Here is a 23,833-nt window from a genome sequence, read left to right as displayed (position 1 = left end):
GGAAACCGGGGACCACAGCTCCCTAGTTCCCTGTGCAGTGGACCCCATTATCTCCAGGGGCCCCGGGGCAACGCAGCTGCTGCATTAATGGTAATTCTACCACTGATCAGGACATTAGATGAATTACAGAGGTGCTGTCTCTCGCTGATTCGGATTAGGAAACCTCAGATCTACATCCTTGTGTATGATCAGATAATGTAACGTGAGCTTGTTTAAAATGACCTTTTAGATAATTACTGACAGAGAAAAAATACAGAACATTTTCCTTTATTCACGATATAACCAAGTCGGTGCAGATACAAATGTGTCATTGTGCAAGTCACAAAAGCCTTCTAAAAAGCAGGTACTGTTCCCATTACATTCCCAGCCTGTTGTCATGTGCAGGACGTGTCCTCCGATACTGAACTCTGGGACGTGGAACTTAATTATAGGGCAGGATACAGATTCCCTGGGCGGACATGTATTTTCATATGGGGCCAACAACAAGTACCAGCAAGCCCTGCCAGGGAGACACTGGGTCCCATGTGGAACTACAACTACCAGCAAGCCCTGCCAGGGGGACACTGTGTCATGTGGAACTGCTAGTACCTGCAAGCGCTACCAGGGGGAGACACTGGGTACCATGTGGAACTAATAGTACCAGCAAGCCCTGCCAGGGGGAACACTGGTGCCATGTGGAACTAATAGTACCAGCAAGCCCTGCCAGGGGGAACACTGGTGCCATGTGGAACTACTAGTACCAGCAAGCCCTGCCAGGGGGATACTGGTGCCATGTAAAACTACTAGTAACAGCAAGCCCTGCTAGGGGGACACTGGTACAATGTAGAACTACTAGTACCAGCAAGCCCTGCCAGGGGGACACTGGTGTCATGTAGAACTACTAGTACCAGCAAGCCCTGCTAGGGGGACACTGGTGCCATGTGGAACTACTAGTACCAGCAAGCCCTGGCAGGGGGACACTGGTGCCATGTAGCACTACTAGTAGCAGCAAGCCCAGCCAGGGGGACACCGTGTCATGTGGAACTACTAGTACCAGCAAGCCCTGCCAGGGGGACACTGGTGCCATGTAGAACAATTAGTACCAGCAAGCCCTGCCAGGGGGACACTAGTGCCATGTGGAACTACTAGTACCAGCAAGCCCTGGAAGGGGGACACTGGTGTCATGTGGAACTACTAGTACCAGAAAGCCCAGCCAGGGGGACACTGTGCCATGTAGCACTACTAGTACCAGCAAGTCCTGGCAGGGGGACACTGTGCCATGTAGCACTACTAGTACCAGCAAGCCCTAGCAGGGGGACACTGGTGTAATGTGGAACTACTAGTACCAGCAAGCCCTGGCAGGGGGACAGTGTGCCATGTAGCACTACTAGTACCAGCAAGCCCTGCCAGGGGGACACTGTGCCATGTAGCACTACTAGTACCAGCAAGCCCTAGCAGGGGGACACTGGTGTAATGTGGAACTACTAGTACCAGCAAGCCCTGGCAGGGGGACAGTGTGCCATGTAGCACTACTAGTACCAGCAAGCCCTGCCAGGGGGACACTGTGCCATGTAGCACTACTAGTACCAGCAAGCCCTGGCAGGGGTGGATGTACTGGGGGCGGCTCTGGCCCCGGTGGGCTGGCTGTCTCCTCCCTCCCCGGTCAGTCTGCGCTCAGTGTCTGCTCCATGCTGCTCTCTCCGGCTGTCCCTGCTCCGGGGGCCGCTCCCGCATGATGCTCCCCGGCTTCTGGCTGCTGCTCCTGGGCGCCGCCCATTGTGCTCAGACTCATCCGGACAGACCCTGGTCCTCCCCGGGGACCCCATCTCCCAGCGCCCCGGGCACCAGGACTGACCCGGGGGAGACCTCAGTATCACTGCCTGGTCCAGCACTGAGGGGGAGAGCGGAGACATCGGGATTATGGAAGAAGAAGAACTCACTAGAAGCAATCTGGACACAGACTGATCCATTATGGAAGACACCTAACACAGGGACCAATTCTTTATCAGAACCAAACAGGACACAGACTGACCCAACATCAGAACCAAACAGGACACAGACTGACCCAGCATCAGAACCAAACAGGACACAGACTGACCCATCATCAGAACCAAACAGGACACAGACTGACCCAGCATCAGAACCAAACAGGACACAGACTGATCCAGTATCAGAACCAAACAGGACACAGACTGACCCAACATCAGAACCAAACAGGACACAGACTGACCCAGTATCAGAACCAAACAGGACACAGACTGACCCAACATCAGAACCAAACAGGACAAAGACTGACCCATCATCAGAACCAAACAGGACAAAGACTGACCCATCATCAGAACCAAACAGGACAAAGACTGACCCATCATCAGAACCAAAAAGGACACAGACTGACCCAACATCAGAACCAAGCAGGACACAGACCGACCCATCATCAGAACCAAACAGGACACAGACCGACCCAACATCAGAACCAAGCAGGACACAGACCGACCCATCATCAGAACCAAACAGGACACAGACTGACCCACCTTCAGAACCAAACAGGACACAGACTGACCCACCATCAGAACCAAACAGGACACAGACTGACCCACCATCAGAACCAAACAGGACACAGACTGACCCACCATCAGAACCAAACAGGACCAATACCAATCCATCGTTCAATGCTGACATAGAGAAGACCCAGACGATTTCAGACCATCGGGGACCCCACATTTATTTTAAATCAGAACCTGGCTGGACAGAAGGGGATTTTATCCAGAAAAGCAGTCAGACAAGCTCAGGTGAGTGACCCCCTAACACCCCCACATAACATGAGGTCACTGTTGGAGACCAATGATTCAATTATGGTTTATAGTTTGTGAATTATTCTCTAGCTACTTTAAATATTGGTCTATTTAACCCCTGTCTATCAGTGTGCTTTATCCTTGTGTGTATGTGTATAATCTGCTTTTATGGACGTTGCATTGAATGTATTTTTAACTTTGTAAGAAATTGGTTTTATAAAAGCACCTTTTTTCAAAAAAAAATATGTAATTATGTAATTGTCCTGGAGGGATGGATGCTGTATATGACCTATGGAACACATAGTGCCGGCAGTGTGATCAGCACTTCTTAAAGGTCAAAAGACTTAGCGGCTACCAGGGCAAAGTATAATAAATAATCTGGGTAATAGGGGATAATGAGAAGGTGGAATCACATAGGAAACATTACATAACTGCACCCACACATTTCATATTAAGGGGTCGCCTCATGTACACACTTTTCCATTTCCTCTAAAAGAGGATTTCCTCAATAATACTTATATCTCCAAAATATTCATTTACCAGAAATAAGGAACCATTCAATCTGGCAGCGAATTCTCTATCATGCTGATCGGAAAACACATTGTAGACAATCACAGAACAAGATGCACAACATAGATTGTGAGCTCACGTGCAGCAGCCTCTTATAGCTGTCTGTCTGCTAATACCCAGTCTTATTGCTGTGTTTGTGCCCAATTGTAAAGTGCAGCGGAATATGCTGGCGCTATATAAATAAATGTTATTAATAATGATAACACAATGTCTCAACATACTATGTAACACTGTACACAATGACCAGACACAGTGCTGTGTACATTGACAGAACATGGGCTACATAAATACTGCACAAAGCAATCTACACAAATCACACACATCTGACAAGACAAAGAAATAATACACAAAGCATCAATCTCTGTATAACAATGTGACTTATATAATGTGTTTGTTATAGAGACACAGTGAACATCTACTTCATTGTATATCCATATAACTAGAGCCACATTAATACTCAGCTATAACTAGATAGTATTATAATGTAGTATATATTGTTATTTTCTTTATTATGTATTATTATTATTATGGATATCTTTTCCACCAACAACAGAGTAAATAGTAAATATTATTATAATCATTTATTTATATGGAACCATGAAATTAGTAGATACATCATAGTACAAACACAGAGGTATTATTAATGCAAAGTTAGTATGGAATTAACCATAATCCCACATACAGGGAGCTATGTCCAATCATAATAGTCAGATAGTGCGGAGAAACTTGTGCAATGAAGACCCGTTCACATGAGCTTACAATCTAATAAAGTTGTGAGTTGCACAAATACATGTATCTGTCACAGACACTTTTCATATTTGTTGATTTAGGGTTTAGGTAACAACTATAGAAATACATGGTAGATATTCAGCTTTGCTCCTTTCTCTACAACTGTTGCCTGACGTATAATTGTGAGTAATGTCTGCACTGACCCAGATCTGCCTATAGACCGATCACTGCCCTGACCCAGATCTACCTATAGACCGATCACTGCCCTGACCCAGATCTACCTATAGACCGATCACTGCCCTGACCCAGATCTACCTATAGACCGATCACTGCCCTGGTACAGATCTACCTATAGACCGATCACTGCCCTGGTACAGATCTACTTATAGACCGATCATTGCCCTGACCCAGATCTACCTATAGACTGATCACTGCCCTGGTACAGATTTACCTATAGACTGATCACTGCCCTGACGCAGATCTACCTATAGACCGATCACTGCCCTGGAGCAGATCTACCTATAGACCGATCATTGCCCTGACGCAGATCTACCTATAGACCGATCACTGCCCTGGTACAGATCTACCTATAGACCGATCACTGCCCTGACGCAGATCTACCTATAGACCGATCACTGCCCTGGTACAGATCTACCTATAGACCGATCACTGCCCTGGTACAGATCTACTTATAGACCGATCATTGCCCTGACCCAGATCTACCTATAGACTGATCACTGCCCTGGTACAGATCTACCTATAGACCGATCACTGCCCTGGTACAGATCTACCTATAGACCGATCACTGCCCTGGTACAGATCTACTTATAGACCGATCATTGCCCTGGTACAGATCTACCTATAGACCGATCACTGCCCTGACGCAGATCTACCTATAGACCGATCACTGCCCTGACGCAGATCTACCTATAGACCGATCACTGCCCTGACGCAGATCTACCTATAGACCGATCACTGCCCTGGTACAGATCTACCTATAGACCGATCACTATCCTGACGCAGATCTACCTATAGACCGATCACTGCCCTGGTACAGATCTACCTATAGACCGATCACTGCCCTGACCCAGATCTACCTATAGACCGATCACTGCCCTGATGCAGATCTACCTATAGACCGATCACTGCCCTGATGCAGATCTACCTATAGACCGATCACTGCCCTGATGCAGATCTACCTATAGACCGATCATTGCCCTGATGCAGATCTACCTATAGACCGATCACTGCCCTGGAGCAGATCTACCTATAGACCGATCACTGCCCTGGTACAGATCTACCTATAGACCGATCACTGCCCTGGTACAGATCTACCTATAGACCGATCACTGCCCTAACGCAGATCTACCTATAGACCGATCACTGCCCTGGTACAGATCTACCTATAGACCGATCACTATCCTGACGCAGATCTACCTATAGACCGATCACTGCCCTGACGCAGATCTACCTATAGACCGATCACTGCCCTGACGCAGATCTACCTATAGACCGATCACTGCCCTGATGCAGATCTACCTATAGACCGATCACTGCCCTGGTACAGATCTACCTATAGACCGATCACTGGCTGGCGCAGATCTACCTATAGACCAATCACTGTCCTGGTACAGATCTACCTATAGACCGATCACTATCCTGACGCAGATCTACCTATAGACCGATCACTATCCTGACGCAGATCTACCTATAGACCGATCACTGCCCTGACGCAGATCTACCTATAGACCGATCACTGTCCTCACGCAGATCTACCTATAGACCGATCTCTGCCCTGACGCAGATCTACCTATAGACCGATCACTGCCCTGATGCAGATCTACCTATAGACCGATCACAGCCTGACGCAGATCTACCTATAGACCGATCACTACCCTGACGCAGATCTACCTATAGACCGATCACTGCCCTGGTACAGATCTACCTATAGACCGATCACTATCCTGACGCAGATCTACCTATAGACCGATCACTGCCCTGGTACAGATCTACCTATAGACCGATCACTGCCCTGACCCAGATCTACCTATAGACCGATCACTGCCCTGATGCAGATCTACCTATAGACCGATCACTGCCCTGATGCAGATCTACCTATAGACCGATCACTGCCCTGATGCAGATCTACCTATAGACCGATCATTGCCCTGATGCAGATCTACCTATAGACCGATCACTGCCCTGGAGCAGATCTACCTATAGACCGATCACTGCCCTGGTACAGATCTACCTATAGACCGATCACTGCCCTGGTACAGATCTACCTATAGACCGATCACTGCCCTAACGCAGATCTACCTATAGACCGATCACTGCCCTGGTACAGATCTACCTATAGACCGATCACTATCCTGACGCAGATCTACCTATAGACCGATCACTGCCCTGACGCAGATCTACCTATAGACCGATCACTGCCCTGACGCAGATCTACCTATAGACCGATCACTGCCCTGATGCAGATCTACCTATAGACCGATCACTGCCCTGATGCAGATCTACCTATAGACCGATCACTGCCCTGGTACAGATCTACCTATAGACCGATCACTGGCTGGCGCAGATCTACCTATAGACCAATCACTGTCCTGGTACAGATCTACCTATAGACCGATAACTATCCTGACGCAGATCTACCTATAGACCGATCACTATCCTGACGCAGATCTACCTATAGACCGATCACTGCCCTGACGCAGATCTACCTATAGACCGATCACTGTCCTCACGCAGATCTACCTATAGACCGATCTCTGCCCTGACGCAGATCTACCTATAGACCGATCACTGCCCTGATGCAGATCTACCTATAGACCGATCACAGCCTGACGCAGATCTACCTATAGACCGATCACTACCCTGACGCAGATCTACCTATAGACCGATCACTGCCCTGACGCAGATCTACCTATAGACCGATCACTGCCCTGGTATAGATCTATCTATAGGTTGATTACAATGGGCATGTGAGCAGTTTTCTTTTACATCATGTGGACGGCTGTGTGCGTCGTTTACCTGGGGAAGAGATGGCACCAGGATGCACTATGGGAAGAAGGCAGCTGGCGGAGGCCGTGTGATGATGTGAACAATGTTCTGCTGGGAAACCTTTGGTCCTGACATTCATGTGGATGTTACTATGACACGTACCACCTACCTAAATATTGCTGCAGACCAAGTACACCCCTTCATGGCAGCTGTATTCCCTGATGGCCTCTTTCAGCAGGATAATGCGCCCTGTCACACTGCAAACATTGTTCAGGAATGGTTTGTGGAACATGACAAAGAGATCAGGGTGTTTATTTGGCCTCCAAAATCCACAGATCTCAGTCTGAGCATCTGTGGGATGTGCTGGAAAACAAGTCCAAGCCATGGAGGCCTCACCTCACACCTTACAGGACTTACAGGATCTGCTGCTAACGTCTTGGTGCCAGATACCACAGGACACCTTCAGAGGTCTTGTGGAGGCTATGCTGTGATTTGTCAGAGCTGTTTGGGCAGCACGGTGGCTCAGTGGTTAGCACTTCTGCCTCACAGCACTGGGGTCATGAGGTCAAATCCCGACCCTGGCCTTATCTCTGTGGAGTTTGTATGTTCTCCCCATGTTTGCGTGGGTTTCCTTAAGGTGCTCCGGTTTCCTCTCACACTCTAAAAACATACTGGTAGGTTAATTGGGTAATATCAAAAATTGACCCTAGTCTGTGTATGTATGTATGTTAGGGAATTTAGACTGTAAGCTCCAATGGGGCAGGGACTGATGTGAATGAGTTCTCTGTACAGCGCTGCGGAATCAGTGGCGCTATATAAATAAATGATGATGATGATATTAGGAAGGAGGTCCTAATGTTGTGGCTGATTGGTGTATATATTACTGCACCCCCCATGTATTCTTTCTCATGGGAGTACCTGCAAGACTATTGTACAGAAATAAGTCTTCTGATCTAGAATCGTATCGCTGTGACTGACTTCCATCCTCATGCCGGGGTCAGTACAGGTATATTATACATGTATATTATAATGCAGTAAGTGACTCTACGCTACAATTCCCCTCCCCCAGTCTCCTGTATGAAAAAGAGCAATTCTTATATCCTAGGTTTGGTTGATGATAATGTCGTATTTGTTGTTTTCACTCCAAATAAGTAAAGAATGGTGATTTTATGGCTACTTGGGAGAACGTTAATTACTTTCTGTGTCCCGAGGGGCTTCATTTCCTGCTTCCTCCCTTTCTCTATATATAAGTGTAGGTGGACACAGAGCCTTGGTCTCATACAATGGGCGTCTTCCTGTATTTTGTTCATACAGTTCATTAAACGTCTTGTTTTATTTGTGACACAAATATAGATACGGTGATATAAGAAAGTCACCGAGTAACCAGGAAACGTCACCTGCTGTATATAGGCATCTCCAGGATCTGTCTCCGTCATCTGAAGGAAACTGTTTTTATTTAGAAATTCAGATCTGAGACATTTTCTTCTGTAATAACAGAATCCCTGAGAATGATTTGGCAGCAGCCAGTGAACCAGCAGATGTGTACAAAGACCAGGCCGTGACCTTATTACACATATATATATATATATATATATATATATATATATATATATATATATATATATATACAGACATACGTTATGTAAAGATGTGTGTTTTATAAGAGAATTTAGATTGTAAGCTCCCTGGCACAGTAACTGATGTGAATGATAAAATGCTGTATAACATTTTGGTGCTATATAATGGAGAGAGTATATGTTAATGTATTATTAATTACAACAAGTAAATGAACTAGACAGTTGATGACATTTAGCCTAAACAAAGCCACAAAGGTACAGATCCATTTATCCATTTCAATCTGTTTCCATCTTACTCCCTGAATATCGTTTACTGTTTGGGTGACACAAGGACAGTAACGATCCAACGCGATCAATATAACGCCGCTTGTACAGCGCTTGAAGACCCTGTCGGTAGTAGTCTGTGAACTGATGGCTGTAGTAGTAATCAGGGGTTCTACTGCGACATTTTGCTCCAATTTGATCTGCCAGATGGAAATTGTGATGTGTGTTGTGTCACAATTCACTAACCATCAATTTAATTTGAATTTCTCCAGATTCATTAATTACGTGTGTGTCATTTTTATGTTTCAGAAAATAATCCATTTTGGTGCAGGAAAACTATACGATCTGTATGTGTACATCAAGCTTAGTACCCAACGTCTGCCCTGAGTCTGCGCCACACATCGTCTGGCTATATAGCAAATATATAACAGCGCAGGATAGAGGCCTGTACAGGACACTCCTTTGTTATTATTTATATTAATATATAGAATATATATATTCTCCACCATTCTGTGTTATCCAGTGTATGACAATCTTTCTGCTTCCATCATTCTGTGTTATCCATTGTATGACAATACTTCTACTCTCGACCATTCTGTTATCTAGTGTATGACAATCTTCCTGCTTCCACCATTCTGTGTTATCCAGTTTTTGACACTCTTCCTGCTCTGTACCATTCTGTGTTATCTAGTGTATGACAGTATTCCTACACTTTACCATTCTGTGTTATCCAGCGTATGTATCTTGCAGCTCTGCACTATTCTGTGTTGTAGGTGATTTGTGGCACTTTCTGCTAGGACTGTGAGGATCTGCTGCTTGGCCAGGAGTGGGGATTGCAGTCTGGGCAGCTGAATCACTACTTATGTTGAGTGCGGGTCTATAATGGACTATAGTGAGATGTCACCTTCTAGGCCCTGAGAGCCCCCTCCACTGTCCTCTAAACCAGGTCCACCTGTCTTCACCCCCCGAGGACCTCTCATAAGTCAGAGCTCTCACCAGCCTCTGCCGGCCGCAGATGCCCACTTAATCCTCTTACATTATCCAGGCAGCCGGGATTAACCTCTCTAGCGCTGGAAGTAACAGTCTTACACTTATTGTCCAGCTTCAGCCTCTGATAAGTCTGGCACCTGTCACAGCAGCAGGGACCCAGAGCTGTGACAGTAACCAGCCCTGACGTGTGACTGTTGGGAGTAACCCCCAGCCCTCCTCTGCCAGTGTCCGTAATACAGACCCATCTAAGTATTTCAAACAGTGTCTCTAAATAGCAGTTGTGTATAGAAGCTGGAGAACAGCGGAAGGATGATGGAGCCAGTAGTGGGAAATATTTATCTAACTGTACAATATCCATTCATCAGGGTGCACATTACAGATGTAACACTTACTAGAGAGATATGTCGGTCAGGAGGAGAATATGAAGGACAAGAGCACTTTCATAACGCAGCAATGTTAATATACAGGGAATGGAGAGCAAGAAATGGTGCTGTGCAATTCTCTTTACATACCGATGCTGGGAATTGCAGCAAATACACAACCAGCCTGGTAGTCATGTGCAGTTAGCAGAAGAGATACTGAGAATAACATCTGATCATTACATTTTAATGACTAACTAGTTCCAAGCCAGGAACACAGGCCCTTCAGGTGTACCTTGGATTGACAGGTGATATATAGAAGAAGAGACGCAGTACTGTGTCCTTTATCATACGGATAGAATAAGAAGCTGGCTCAGTGGTTAGCACTTCTCCCTCACAGTACTGGGGTCATGAGCTCCATTACCAACCATGGCCTTATCTGTGTGGAGTTTATATGTTCTCCCCGTGTTTGCGTTGGGGTTTCCTCCGGGTGCTCCGGTTTCCTCCCACACTCCAAAAACATACTGGTAAGTTGATTGGCTGCTGTAAAATTGACCCTAGTCTATGTGTGTGTGTCTGTGTGTGAGTTAGGTAATTTAGACTGTAATTCCAATGGGACAGGAACTGAAGTGAGCGAGGTCACCTGTGTCTGTACTTTTTTAATGACCCCCAGTCTCTCCTGCAAATCAGTATAAGTGGCATCTGTTACAGTGGGACAGACCAGCAGACACCTGTCCTGTAACCGAGCCGCAGGGGGGGGGGGGGGTCATTATGTGTCCTGTAACCGAGCCGCGGGGGGATGGGGGGGGGGCATTGGTCATTATGTGTCCTGTAACCGAGCCGCGGGGGGGGGGGCATTGGTCATTATGTGTCCTGTAAGAGGCCATAGTAGGAATATTTCTCCCCAGCCTCAGTGTGTAATGGACAAAGCCGTCATTGTACAGCTGGTGGGAAAGTCAGGTAAAGCCTTGGAGAAGAGAGGATCCTCTTCTGGGTCGGACAATGTGGCCTCTCAGGGATCTATAACATGGTAACAGGTCTGAAAGCTGCTTTGTGTAATGGTTCTCTCAGCACTGAGCTCAGGGTATTGTCCGAAACCATCTCACTTACAGGTCTGATGGGGGAGCAGCAAATCTGTGCCAAAATTACACAGATCCGAGATCACATCACACGGATACAATGTTAATTCACACAGATACATCGTTACACTAAATGGATACAGTATTACAACATATGGATACATTGTTACATCACATGAACAGACTTATATCATACAGATTCATGCTACAGATGTAGCTGAGGGTACCCATATCTCCTAGAGAGGGGGCGGTCTGCCTGCGAATGTGCCACAATGCTAGAATGTCAGCTCTTGTGTCGAGTAACTGCTGCCTAAAGTAACTTATTGTCAAGTTGTAAGAGGTAAATAAAATCCTCTCTTGTTTATTTTCATCAAGAAACTTGGCCTGGTGTCCGCCTTTTACAAGACTGGTAACTGTAAAGTGCGACAGCGCTTAGTGACCTTGTGATATGATTTTATTTGTCTATAGTATTAGCAGCACCTCTATCTGCATTGCTGGGAGTGACAGTGCTGTGCCTCCATGTCCCCAGCAGGGGGAGCTGCATCATTGTATCTGAAGGGTTCAGCTTTGGACTGTTATCAGACATTGAGCTCTTGGTGCAGAGAGACAGGAGATTTGTTGTGGAATTTCCTGGTAACACCCAGTATGTGAGGAATCCAATGTATTAATAGAGGGTGACAGCAATAGAAGGAGGAATTAACCCCTTCACTTCCCGCAATTAACCCCCATCATGCCGTCCTACTGGGCAGACAGGGAGGGTTAATGCACTTTCAGTGTTTAACAATAAATGATCAGACCAGCACAGGCATGGAAATGGTTAACATTTAATGAAATAAAAGAACGTTACCATCGTCCCAGTGTCTCAAACTTTCTTCAATAGAAAGTATCAGGGACAGAATATTCTGTACAGTACTTAATCTTTGGTTCACAAGGAAACAATACGTTATACTCTCAGGGCCTGAGTCACTAAGAAGAGCACAGCAAAAAAAGGTGTAAGTTTGTTAATGGACAAACCATGTTATAGTGCAAGGGGTGCAAATTAGTTCATTATATGGCACATATAACTGGCTGCTTTCGCATGTAGCACACAAATACTTGATAGCTTTATTTTTACATTTAAATTTAAAGTTGATCTAGGACACGGTGGCTCAGTGGTTAGCACTTCTGCCTCACAGCGCTGGGGTCATGAGTTCAATTCCCGACCATGGCCTTATCTGTGAGGAGTTTGTATGTTCTCCCTGTGTTTGTGTGGGTTTCCTCCGGGTGCTCCGGTTTCCTCCCACACTCTAAAAACATACTAGTAGGTTAATTGGGTGATATAAAAAATTGACTATAGTCTGTGTGTCTGTCTGTCTGTGTGTGTGTGTATATTAGGGAATTTAGACTGTAAGCTCCAATGGGGCAGGGACTGATGTGAATGAGTTCTCTGTACAGCGCTGCGGAATTAGTGGCGCTATCATCATAAATGATGATGACATGCTCTACCCGAACTATAAATCTATTCCCACATTTTAAATTTACCTCCCACTCCAATGCAACATGGTTTTGCCCAGGTGGAAAGTTACTAATTTTTTCATCATCATCATCATCATTTATTTATATACTTTTATATACTTTTTATGCTTTGCTCTCCTTAATGATTCCGGCCCTCAGACTTATTATGAAATCTATTCCAGTGACTCTGAATTTAGCGCTCTGTCACTGAGTTATCTTGGACTCAATTAACTGATGTAAAATGTTTTTTTTTTTTATCTTACGTCTGTTAATCAGTTGAGCCCAGCGCGTTTCATAGCGCTGCAGTTAAAGTCTGACAAAGAAAGGACGGCGTTCCAAAGCATGGATACACGTAGAATTATCGGGATCTCTATCCTGATATTGCACCAAATCCATTCTGTTGTTGAAACGCCGCGTGCAGCATTATAACAGCAGAATCACTTTGTGGTTACAGTAACAGCGATCCTGACCGACCGTTACCTCGAATTGGAACGTCACAGTTTCCTCGCATAAAATTGCAGTGTTATGTAACATTGCAGCGTTATGTAACGGCGTCTGACACTTCAGCACAAGAACAATATCTCCCGGGTCAGCTTGATGTCTCTGGTATTGGAGGAAACTGCAGGGAGCCACTTGGAGCCTGTAATGGCTGAATTCATACAGCTTTCTATCAGCATCTTACTTTGTCAGTGTTAACAGAACTGAGTCAGGTATTTGCTCCCTCAGGAGCTGAACATAACGATCTGTAGTTCCAGTTTAGATCTGCAGAATATCCACCCTCCAACTAGATTCATCAAGTTAATTTGCAGATCATCTCATCTCATAATACAACAAGAATTCCCCAAATCTCAATTCATTTTTAAGCCGTTATTTCCTGTACGATGCAGCTGACCAGGAATGTTTTTAGCCTCAGTAAATGCCCATATGTGATGTATTTTGCGTAAAATCGCTCTGCGCACGTCCAGAACCGGAGAATACGCCAGTGCAGAAAGTAATGAATGTTAATGAATCAGGCCCAAAATCTGCAATTCTTTACTACAATATGTCAGTTTTGCTGACACCAACCCACAGGATGACCAGGAGGGGGCGACATAGATCTGGGAAAGAATGAAAACATTAATGGAGCAGAAAACTGACATCGCCGCAACCTCGCTGGGAGTACAGATCTGCGCTTCCGCCATTTATGCTAAGTTAGCGGATTTACTTTCATACGTTGCTGCCTGGTTGTCAGCGCTGAACTTTCTTATCACACAAGCTGTACCTAGAAGTAGTGTTGGTGTGTGAAGGAGAATACATATCCCAGTGCTCCTTCCCCCCATGATGTCTCTGTCTATAGCTTTGTGGTTTGAGTTTCTTCCCAGATTAACCTGGACTATGAAGGGTTAAATGATACGTCTGCTCTGGGCAGTTCCTCCGTCTGTTCACAGCGGTGATCGGTGTATGTTGTAGGCAAATTATATAATGGGGGTTAATGTATCAGATCTCCACCATCGGTGACTGGGGCTCGGGGACACACGTGAGGGGTCTTTGTTCCCTGTAATCAGACTATAGGATGTTTATAAGAGCTGTCTAGACAATGGGCGATAGAGCTGGTTTCTGTGGCTGCTCTGTCACTAGGAAGGAAACCTCTGGACACTACAGACTGACCTCCGCCTTTGTTAGTACAAATTCCTCTGGACGCCAAATCTCCTCCACCCAGATCATGATATCCGCAGCTGAGGCTTCAAAACATGATGGTGGGGGGGCTACGTGGGCTCTAAAATTAGGCAGAATAACGGAAACTCCCACATTTCACAGAGGGGTCAACTAATCCCAAACTTCAGAGAAATAATCAGACGTCATCCTCACCTCTCGCTCTGTTTCTTTCTCTATTTTCTTACCTTTTGCTTTCTCTTTGATACTTACCTAGTGATGATCGAACATTCGGCTGTAGCTCAGTCCCTCACATCTCAGGGTCATGTGGGTTAAACTGCACCAACAGGAGTACATGCAGGTGGGGTGTAGGTGAGATATAGCTGGACTACAGGTGAGATATAGGTGGAGTACAGGTGAGATATAGGTGGAGTACAGGTGAGATATAGGTGGAGTACAGGTGAGATATAGTTGATGTACAGGTGAGATATAGGTGGAGTACAGGTGAGATATAGGTGGAGTACAGGTGAAATATAGCTGGACTACAGGTGAGATATAGTTGATGTACAGGTGAGATATTGGTGACGTACAGGTGAGATATAGCTGGAGTACAGGTGAGATATAGGTTATGTACAGGTGAGATATAGGTTATGTACAGGTGAGATATTAGTGACGTACAGGTGAGATATAGCTGGAGTACAGGTGAGATATAGGTTATGTACAGGTGAGATATAGGTTATGTACAGGTGAGATATTGGTGACGTACAGGTGAGATATAGCTGGAGTACGGGTGAGATATTGGTGACGTACAGGTGAGATATAGGTGGAGTACAGGTGAGATATAGCTGAAGTACAGGTGAGATATAGGCGGAGTACAGGTGAGATATAGGTGATGTACAGGTGAGATATTGGTGACGTACAGGTGAGATATAGGTTATGTACAGGTGAGATATTGGTGACATATAGGTGAGATATAGCTGGAGTACAAGTGAGATATTGGTGACGTACAGGTGAGATATAGGTGGAGTACAGGTGAGATATAGCTGAAGTACAGGTGAGATTTAGGCGGAGTACAGGTGAGATATAGGTTATGTACAGGTGAGATATTGGTGACGTACAGGTGAGATATAGCTGGAGTACAGGTGAGATATAGCTAAAGTACAGGTGAGATATATGCGGAGTACAGGTGAGATATAGCTGAAGTACAGGTGAGATATAGGCGGAGTACAGGTAAGATATAGGTTATGTACAGGTGAGATATAGGTGGTGTACAGGGGAGATGTAGCTGGAGTATTGGTGAGATTTAGATGCCGTACAGGTGAGATATAGCTGGAGTACAGGTGAGATATAGCTGGAGTACAGGTGAGATATAGGTGGAGTACAGGTGAGATATAGGTGGAGTACAGGTGAGATATAGTTGAGTACATCTGAGATATAGGTGGAGTACAGGTGAGATATAGGTGGAGTACATCTGAGATACAGGTGACGTACATGTGAGATATAGTTGAGTACAGGTGAGATATAGGTGATGTACAGGTGAGATACAGGTGAGATATAGGTGGAGTACAGGTGAGATATAGGTGAGTGCAGGTGAGATATAGGTGGGCTGCAGGTGAGATATAGGTGATGTACAGGTGAGATATAGGTGATGTACAGGTGAGATACAGGTGAAATATAGTTGAGTACAGGTGAGATATAGGTGGGCTATAGGTGATGTATAGGTGAGATATAGGTGATGTACAGGTGAGATATAGTTGAGTACAGGTGAGATATAGGTGATGTACAGGTGAGATACAGGTGAGATATAGTTGAGTACAGGTGAGATATAGGTGATGTACAGGTGAGATACAGGTGAGATATAGGTGGTACAGGTGAGATATAGGTGATGTACAGGTGAGATATAGGTGATGTACAGGTGAGATACAGGTGAGATATAGGTGGAGTACAGGTGAGATATAGGTGAGTGCAGGTGAGATATAGGTGGGCTGCAGGTGAGATACAGGTGAGATATAGGTGATGTACAGGTGAGATATAGGTGATGTACAGGTGAGATACAGGTGAAATATAGTTGAGTACAGGTGAGATATAGGTGGGCTATAGGTGATGTATAGGTGAGATATAGGTGATGTACAGGTGAGATATAGGTGATGTACAGGTGAGATATAGTTGAGTACAGGTGAGATATAGGTGAGATACAGGTGAGATATAGGTGATGTACAGGTGAGATACAGGTGAGATATAGGTGGTACAGGTGAGATATAGGTGGGCTGCAGGTGAGATATAGGTGCTACAGGTGAGATACAGGTGAGATATAGGTGATGTACAGGTGAGATATAGGTGATGTACAGGTGAGATACAGGTGAGATATAGGTGGTACAGGTGAGATATAGGTGGTACAGGTGAGATATAGGTGATGTACAGGTGAGATACAGGTGAGATATAGGTGGTACAGGTGAGATACAGGTGGTGTTCAGGTGATACAGGTGAAGTAAAGGTGAGATATAGGGGAAATACCATGAGATTATTAATCTGCAGCACCGTATGGTAAGTAGGACAAAATAGGTAAAGAAGACAATTGACCTGAGGTAATATAACACAATGCAGTTGGCAAGACATAATGTTACATGACATAATACGACATGATAATATAACATCACATATTAAAACATGATAATTATAACACAACATAATATAACATGTTTACATGCTAGGGAGCAGACATGGAGGAGGATGAGCGAGGATCATGGGAGCGAGATAGAGCAGGAGAAAGCCGGGTAACAGGATAGAGCGTGAGGATATAACACCCAACTTCTCCCCTACGTCTCTCCTCTGAGGGAGGATAATGGGAGAAACATGAAACGTAATAGTAAATGTTTATATATTTATAGATCTTACATGAAAAATAAGGAGATATATAATATATATTGTCATATCAGAATTACTGTGCCATAATTTACACACAGATATAATATTTTAATACCTGTTTCTCTTTTCTGTTATATTTCAGACACCGGCATCACCCAGAAATCAGCAACACGAAGACACGTCAACAAAAGGACCCCCCATATGGACACTACATTCATATCCACCACCTTCACTAGGACCCTGTTATCTGTGACTAATGACAGCAACTTATCAGACATTACGGAGATTCCCACTTACACCACCGCTTTGGACTCTGGTTCCACAAACACTCGGAGTCACAAACCTGGATCTACGACAGAGGATTTGGGGAACACAACACAGAAGTCTCTGACGACAGCACAAGATATGGAGAATTCTACAGAGAGCTCTGAGACCAGAAACACAGTTTCTGATTCTGGATTGTCAGTGCCCAGCACATACCCTCTACAGACCCATTCATACCCGCTGACGACCTACCCGCCCCCCACATCTCACCATTTGTCAAATTCCACTGTCCTGTTCACCAGTGACCCTGTGACTGCTTCTAACCCAACAAGGGATTTCACAGAGACAGATGTACCAGATAACAATTCATCGGTTGTCTTGTCATCATCATCATCATATCTTTCTTCATCCTCCAACTCTTCATTGCTCAGTGTTGAATCCTCATTCTCTACATCCACATTTCCAGCCTCTAGTGCATCATTTTCTTCTCCTGTAAGAACAGATTCCAACCAATCTTCAGTGGAGGACTCCTCATCTCCAACTCCTTCCACATTTGTCTTTTCACGTCACTCCTCTGTCACCCAAACTCCGTCTGACATTTCCCCAGGGTCTGTCTCCACAAAGTCCCCTGTCCCCCTGACCACCCAATCAACCACCCCCCCACTGTCATCTTTCCCATCGCTGCCACCATCTTCTCAGACAGGATCACCTTCATTTCAGAGCACAGATATGAGTACCCCTCATACTTATTCTTTATCACCAAGTCGGACCAATGAACCATCTAGAGCTGACAATAGGTCTGTAATCGGCATAACGGAACCTTACCAGACAAACACGGAGCCTGGAATTACAATGTTTGATGGAACGACTCCCGCTGTAAGAGTTTTAGTAACGACTTTGCAATCAGAGGTTGAGACGCAAATGACGATCACTTCCACAGAAGACAAGAGAACCCAAAGTGTCCTGGTAACGGAGCTCGATGACACTCCAGCACAGACCACTGATAATGTTCCATCTACAACAACTACCAAGGATCTATTGATTCCATCGTCACATTATACCACCCACAGAATCCCCAACGAGTCTATGAAGACAACTACATCAGAAAGCTCCACATTGGCCACTGGTGATGCCGGTACTCAGGTCATGACAGACAGGACAACCAGAATGGACCTTAAGACCGTAGCACCAAGGTTGGAGACGACAGTCCGTACTAAAGACAAGAAGTTACCTGCTTACACAACCTCTCCACCTGACATAGTTATTGTAAAATATACATCTACCCCTGCAACTACCCCCCCAGACGCTGCGGGTCCAAGATCTACTGTATCAGGTGCAGCATTTACTGTCTTGTTGGTTTTGTTGTACAGACAGCAGATTGTCAACTATAGTTGTCTCACCCCGTTTTCTCGTTTCCCCAGCCAGCTTCTGCGCCCCCAATCCTTGTCACAATGGAGGCGTCTGTGTGGACAGTAGTAAAGGCTACAGTTGTGATTGCCCACCAGCCTGGCGTGGAGACCACTGTGACAGAGGTGAGGACCTTTAGTTTTGTTCAGATCGACGGTTGGGCTTTTATATGTATAAGAGACATCGGTGTTGATACAGTAACAATGTGAGGATACAGAGTAACTCAGAGCTGCCAATCAGCAACTACCATCCATCAAACAAGGGCAAGTTAGGCAGTGACAAGGGTCCGACTTTAGTTACTAACCCTCATGCTTGTTTAGAAAACAATATGGTTCCTAAATATTTTGTTGTGTAGAACAAGGATATATATGAGAGATGTTGCACTTAGTGTTATACTTAGTGTTATACTTTGTTACAAGTTTTCTAGCCTCCTTCATGGCAACGTGCCGCTGTAATTATTGAAGGGTCGGTCCTACAGGGAGAGTAGGCTGGACTTTAAAGCTACTTTTTAACACTACAACGTGTGTTTTCTTGTGTTTACCCACAATCCTGCAAACGTAGACACATCTGAGTTTTACCATGAATGTGGGAGTGGTCTTATCTGTGCGCCAGGCAGACATAACGCTGCATTCTATGGATTATGAAAGTGCTGAGCTTAGTGCACCTAGCCATGCAGTCTCCATTTGCAAACATTTGTGATACAAAATGGGTCGTTTTGAAGAGGTCAGTGACTTCTGATTCCATAGCTGAAGAGTTCTAAACTTCAAAGTTCAACCTTTTAAATTACTTTATTGGAGTGCCCCAATTACACCCCTTTTTCTCTACTCTACTTGTACAATTGATATTGTGTAGGGTGCACCCCCTGGTTTGGTATTTTTATATCCCAGGTTTGTTATATAAGATCTATTTACTATTGAAGGAGATCAATTTACACTATATGTTATCTTGTGCGGTGGTATACTTTTTTCGTTTAGTTCCAAACTTCCACTGACATTAATGTAAGCACAAAAACTGTGGTTTCCATGGACTGTGGAGTGATGAATCACGTTTCTGTTTGGCAGTCAGATGGGAGAGTCTGGGTTGGCGGATGCCAGGAGAACGTTACCTGCCTGACTACATTATGCCAACTGTGAAGTTTGGTGGAGGAGGGATAATGGTATGGGGCTGTATTTTAGACTTTGGGCTAGACCCCTTATCTCCAGTAAAGGGCAATATTAGTGCTTCAGCATACCAAGTCATTTTGAACAAAGCTTTATGACAACAGTTTGGAGAAGGCCCTTTTCTATCCCAACATGACTGTGCCCCAGTGCACACAGCAAGGACTACAAAGACATGGTTTGATGAGATCAGTGTGGTAGAACTTGACTGGCCGCACAGAGCCCTGACCTCAACCCCATTGAACACCTTTGGGATGAACGGAGCAGAGATTGTGAGCCAGGTCTTCTCCTCCAACATCAGTGTCTGACCTCATAAATGCTCTACAGAATGAATGGGCACAAATTCCCACAGAAACACTCCAGCATCTTGTGGAGCCTTCCAAGAAGAGTGGAAGCTGTTATCACTGCAAAAGGGGCCCAACTCCATATTAAAGTATATGTATTTGTGTACAATATCATTACAGTCCCTGTTGGTGTAATGGTCAAGTGTCTGAATAGTTTTGTCCATATAGTGTATCTGTTAATGGTATTAGTGACTCCTTTATTTAAGGCATCTTGTGTTTTAATTCTGGTTGTCCTGTAAGATCTTTTTATACATTTATAATTTACAGAAGATTATACATATACTAATGACACTTGTGAATTATCATCTGAATGTATCCGTATATTATATGATTCAGGCTTCATTTTGTTTTGTGTTTGATGAGGACATAAAAAACATTCAGATAAAATAGTTCCTCTGTTTCCCAGACGTGGACGAATGTTTGTCAAACCCTTGTCCTGCACAGACCACGTGTGTGAATTCCTGGGGGTCCTTCCGCTGTCAGTGTCCTCTGGGGTATATTCTGGAGAAAGGAGCTGGATGCATCTTGGGTGAGTACAACTGTCTAGATAATAATATCACTGAATTATAGAAGAAGAGATGAGATAGAGAGAAATATCTTCCTTCAGTAACTTACATCATTATATTTCTTAGTACAGAAAAAGTGTAGGGATAACAGCGCTGCTCTAAAGATGTATAAAGCTGCCAGAGTGGGTCTGTGTGGGACGAATTCCAAACTCCCCAATATAGGTCAATGTAAACATAATATTGACCCACGGCGCTATGAATAAAAATGTATATTAACGGAAATAAAGTAGGGCTATATGGCAAGGATGAATGATAATAGATATAATAACAACAACAGGAGGCACTTGAAAAATAACCAGAAGGGTTTATTGAATATCCTATAACTCAACGATAATGTTGGGATGGAGCTATAAAATAAAAAAAATAAAAAAAAAAATAAAAATAAAAAATAAAAAAATAAAAAAGGTAAATTAAAATAAAAAATAAAAGGTTGAAAAATGAAAAAATAAATAAAAATAAAAATATGTATAAGGTCAAAATGGATGAAAAAAAGAAAATTCAAAATAACCATATAAACAAATCCAAAGTATGTACAACGAGGAGGGAAAATATCGTTTTACCCTCTGACAGAATGGTCAGAAAAAAACAACAGTCATGTATACTACTGTAAAACACAGTTCCAGCGATAAATATATAAGATGAAGATTACCTCTGTAAAGATCTTATAGGAGGTTCAATACCAGTGTCAGAGTCCGTAAAGCCCTCCAAAGCTATTTTTTATTTTAATTTACCTTTTTTTTTTTTTTTTTATTTTTTTTTATTTTATAGCTCCATCCCAACATTATCGTTGAGTTATAGGATATTCAATAAACCCTTCTGGTTATTTTTCAAGTGCCTCCTGTTGTTGTTATTATATCTATTAGCATTCATCCTTGCCATATAGCCCTACTTTATTTCCGTTAATATACATTTTTATTCATAGCGCCGTGGGTCAATATTATGTTTACATCATTATATTTCTATCTATTAAAAAGTACAAACACGAACCATATCCCAGTAGTAAACGTCACCCTTATGTAACTCTAATAACACAAATTCTAAATCTAATCCCTGTGAGAGCTCTGGTCTCAGCTGATATATTATATAAACGTGAAGGTATCAGGATCTGAAGATTCACAACTTCCAACAATCCAAGGGGTATATTTACTAAGCTGCGGGTTTGAAAAGTGGAGATGTTGCCTATAGCAACCAATCAGATTCCAGCTGTCATTTTGTAGAATCTACTAAATAAATGATAACTAGAATCTCCACTTTTTCAGTTCAGTAAATATGCCCCCAAATGTAAATGACAGTGAGTTTACTTGTAGTCCCCATTATACCCCCCTACTCCCCCCGTGTTCTCCCAGGTGGTATCGGGGCCACCGTCTACAACGCTGACTGTGTCATTCTGTCTTTCAGTGAGAACGTTTCTAGGACACATTGAAATTCCGAGAAGTTTCCTGAACGGCAGTAATGAGAAACACGGCCGCTTACATCAGATCGAGAGGGAAATTCTGCAGATAGTGAGTGTGGGCGCAGCCGTCGTTAGTGGGCGTGGTTATGCAGAATAGCGGGTGTGGTTTTGTTCAGGATGTTCCTGTGTTTTGGGGGTTGCCCCCACCCCAATATCCTCTAATTTGTTTATTCAGGAATTTATGAACTAGGAGCCTTAGGTCAAGTTATGGAAGTAATGGCCACACCTGTCACTCGTTACAGAGCGCCGGACGTCCGCTGTCACCGCGCCGTCTCTGCAGTGTAATGAGACGGATTTATATACAGTATGTAAGATACAAAAAAGCAGATTGCGCTTTTTTGTATCTTATGTATGTTTATCAGAGGATTTGCACTTCCTCTATTGATTTGCTGCATCTGATGTCCAGTGTGTATTTGTGTATTTGTTTAATTACCTATTATCGCCGGAGACTACAGATTATATATAGTATGTGTCTAACGAGACTCCATCTATATCTGTGCTTAGTGCGGGCACATTTAGTATAAGAGGAAATTGTATTTATTGTTATATCCCAATCATGTGACATCGATGTACAGCCCCATATGTTGTCTATCAGTTGTAGCAATTCATTAACAGTCCCTTACATTAGTGGCTGCCCTCACACATTGATGAATGGTTCATATAATATAATATAATATAACAGTTTCTCATGCATGATTCATCTCATACTCATTCAGGGACCTCAGATGACAGCCGTCACACATGTCGGCTGACAGTCTTAAGCATTGAAGGACTGTCACACAAATGAGAGAGCAGTCTCTGTATGTTAGAAAGCTGTCTCGTTTGGGGACGGTCTCACAGACCAGGAGAAATCTAATTTCTGTCTTTCTTCTGCAGCTGAATTCATCCTTCTCCACAATCACTGGATATTACCAGTCGTCGGTCACAAATACCAGGTGAGAGTCGGGGTTCCCATTTCACTTCTATAAAACCATTGTTTTTCAGTGATTTACGGATCCTCGGTGACGTCGCTCTTCTTTCTGCCATCTTGGCGCAGAAACGTTTCCCTGTCAGTGTAAAACCGGTCGGAGGAGGGAAAAGATTTGACATCAGAATAGGAAGACGCACTTTGTACACGATTATATTTATTTTATTAATGAGTGAAATAAAGTAGTCTAGAAAAATGTTTATAATTCACTAAAAGGATAATATAGGGGCACAAATCAAATGTAGAGCAATGTAAAGCTGTTTATTGGGCAGTGATTTAAGTCTCGTGGACGTTTCTCAAACCAAACAGTAAATGAAACAGGGATCTGAGAGAGAAAAG

The 23,833-nt window shown here is 44.0% G+C and overlaps 1 protein-coding gene across 2 annotated transcripts in view; it reads left to right on the top strand.

The window, feature by feature from the left end:
• The first annotated feature begins 1,653 nt into the window (after positions 1-1,653).
• Positions 1,654-23,833, top strand: part of HEG1 (heart development protein with EGF like domains 1) — a 38,212-nt gene continuing 16,032 nt past the window's right edge. Inside the window, exons 1-6 of one of the 2 annotated variants that reach the window (XM_075181202.1) lie at positions 1,654-2,768; positions 17,479-18,933; positions 19,022-19,132; positions 20,915-21,037; positions 22,473-22,576; positions 23,404-23,462. In XM_075181202.1, coding sequence (XP_075037303.1) covers positions 1,712-2,768; positions 17,479-18,933; positions 19,022-19,132; positions 20,915-21,037; positions 22,473-22,576; positions 23,404-23,462 — 2,909 coding nt within the window. In that variant the 5' untranslated portion in view covers positions 1,654-1,711. The remainder of the gene's footprint in view (positions 2,769-17,478; positions 18,934-19,021; positions 19,133-20,914; positions 21,038-22,472; positions 22,577-23,403; positions 23,463-23,833) is intronic. The other variant, XM_075181201.1, reaches the window with a different exon arrangement.

Source organism: Mixophyes fleayi, chromosome 7 (assembly GCF_038048845.1).
Source record: "Mixophyes fleayi isolate aMixFle1 chromosome 7, aMixFle1.hap1, whole genome shotgun sequence".
Lineage (NCBI taxonomy): Eukaryota > Metazoa > Chordata > Amphibia > Anura > Limnodynastidae > Mixophyes > Mixophyes fleayi.
This window is presented reverse-complemented; position numbering and strand designations above follow the sequence as displayed.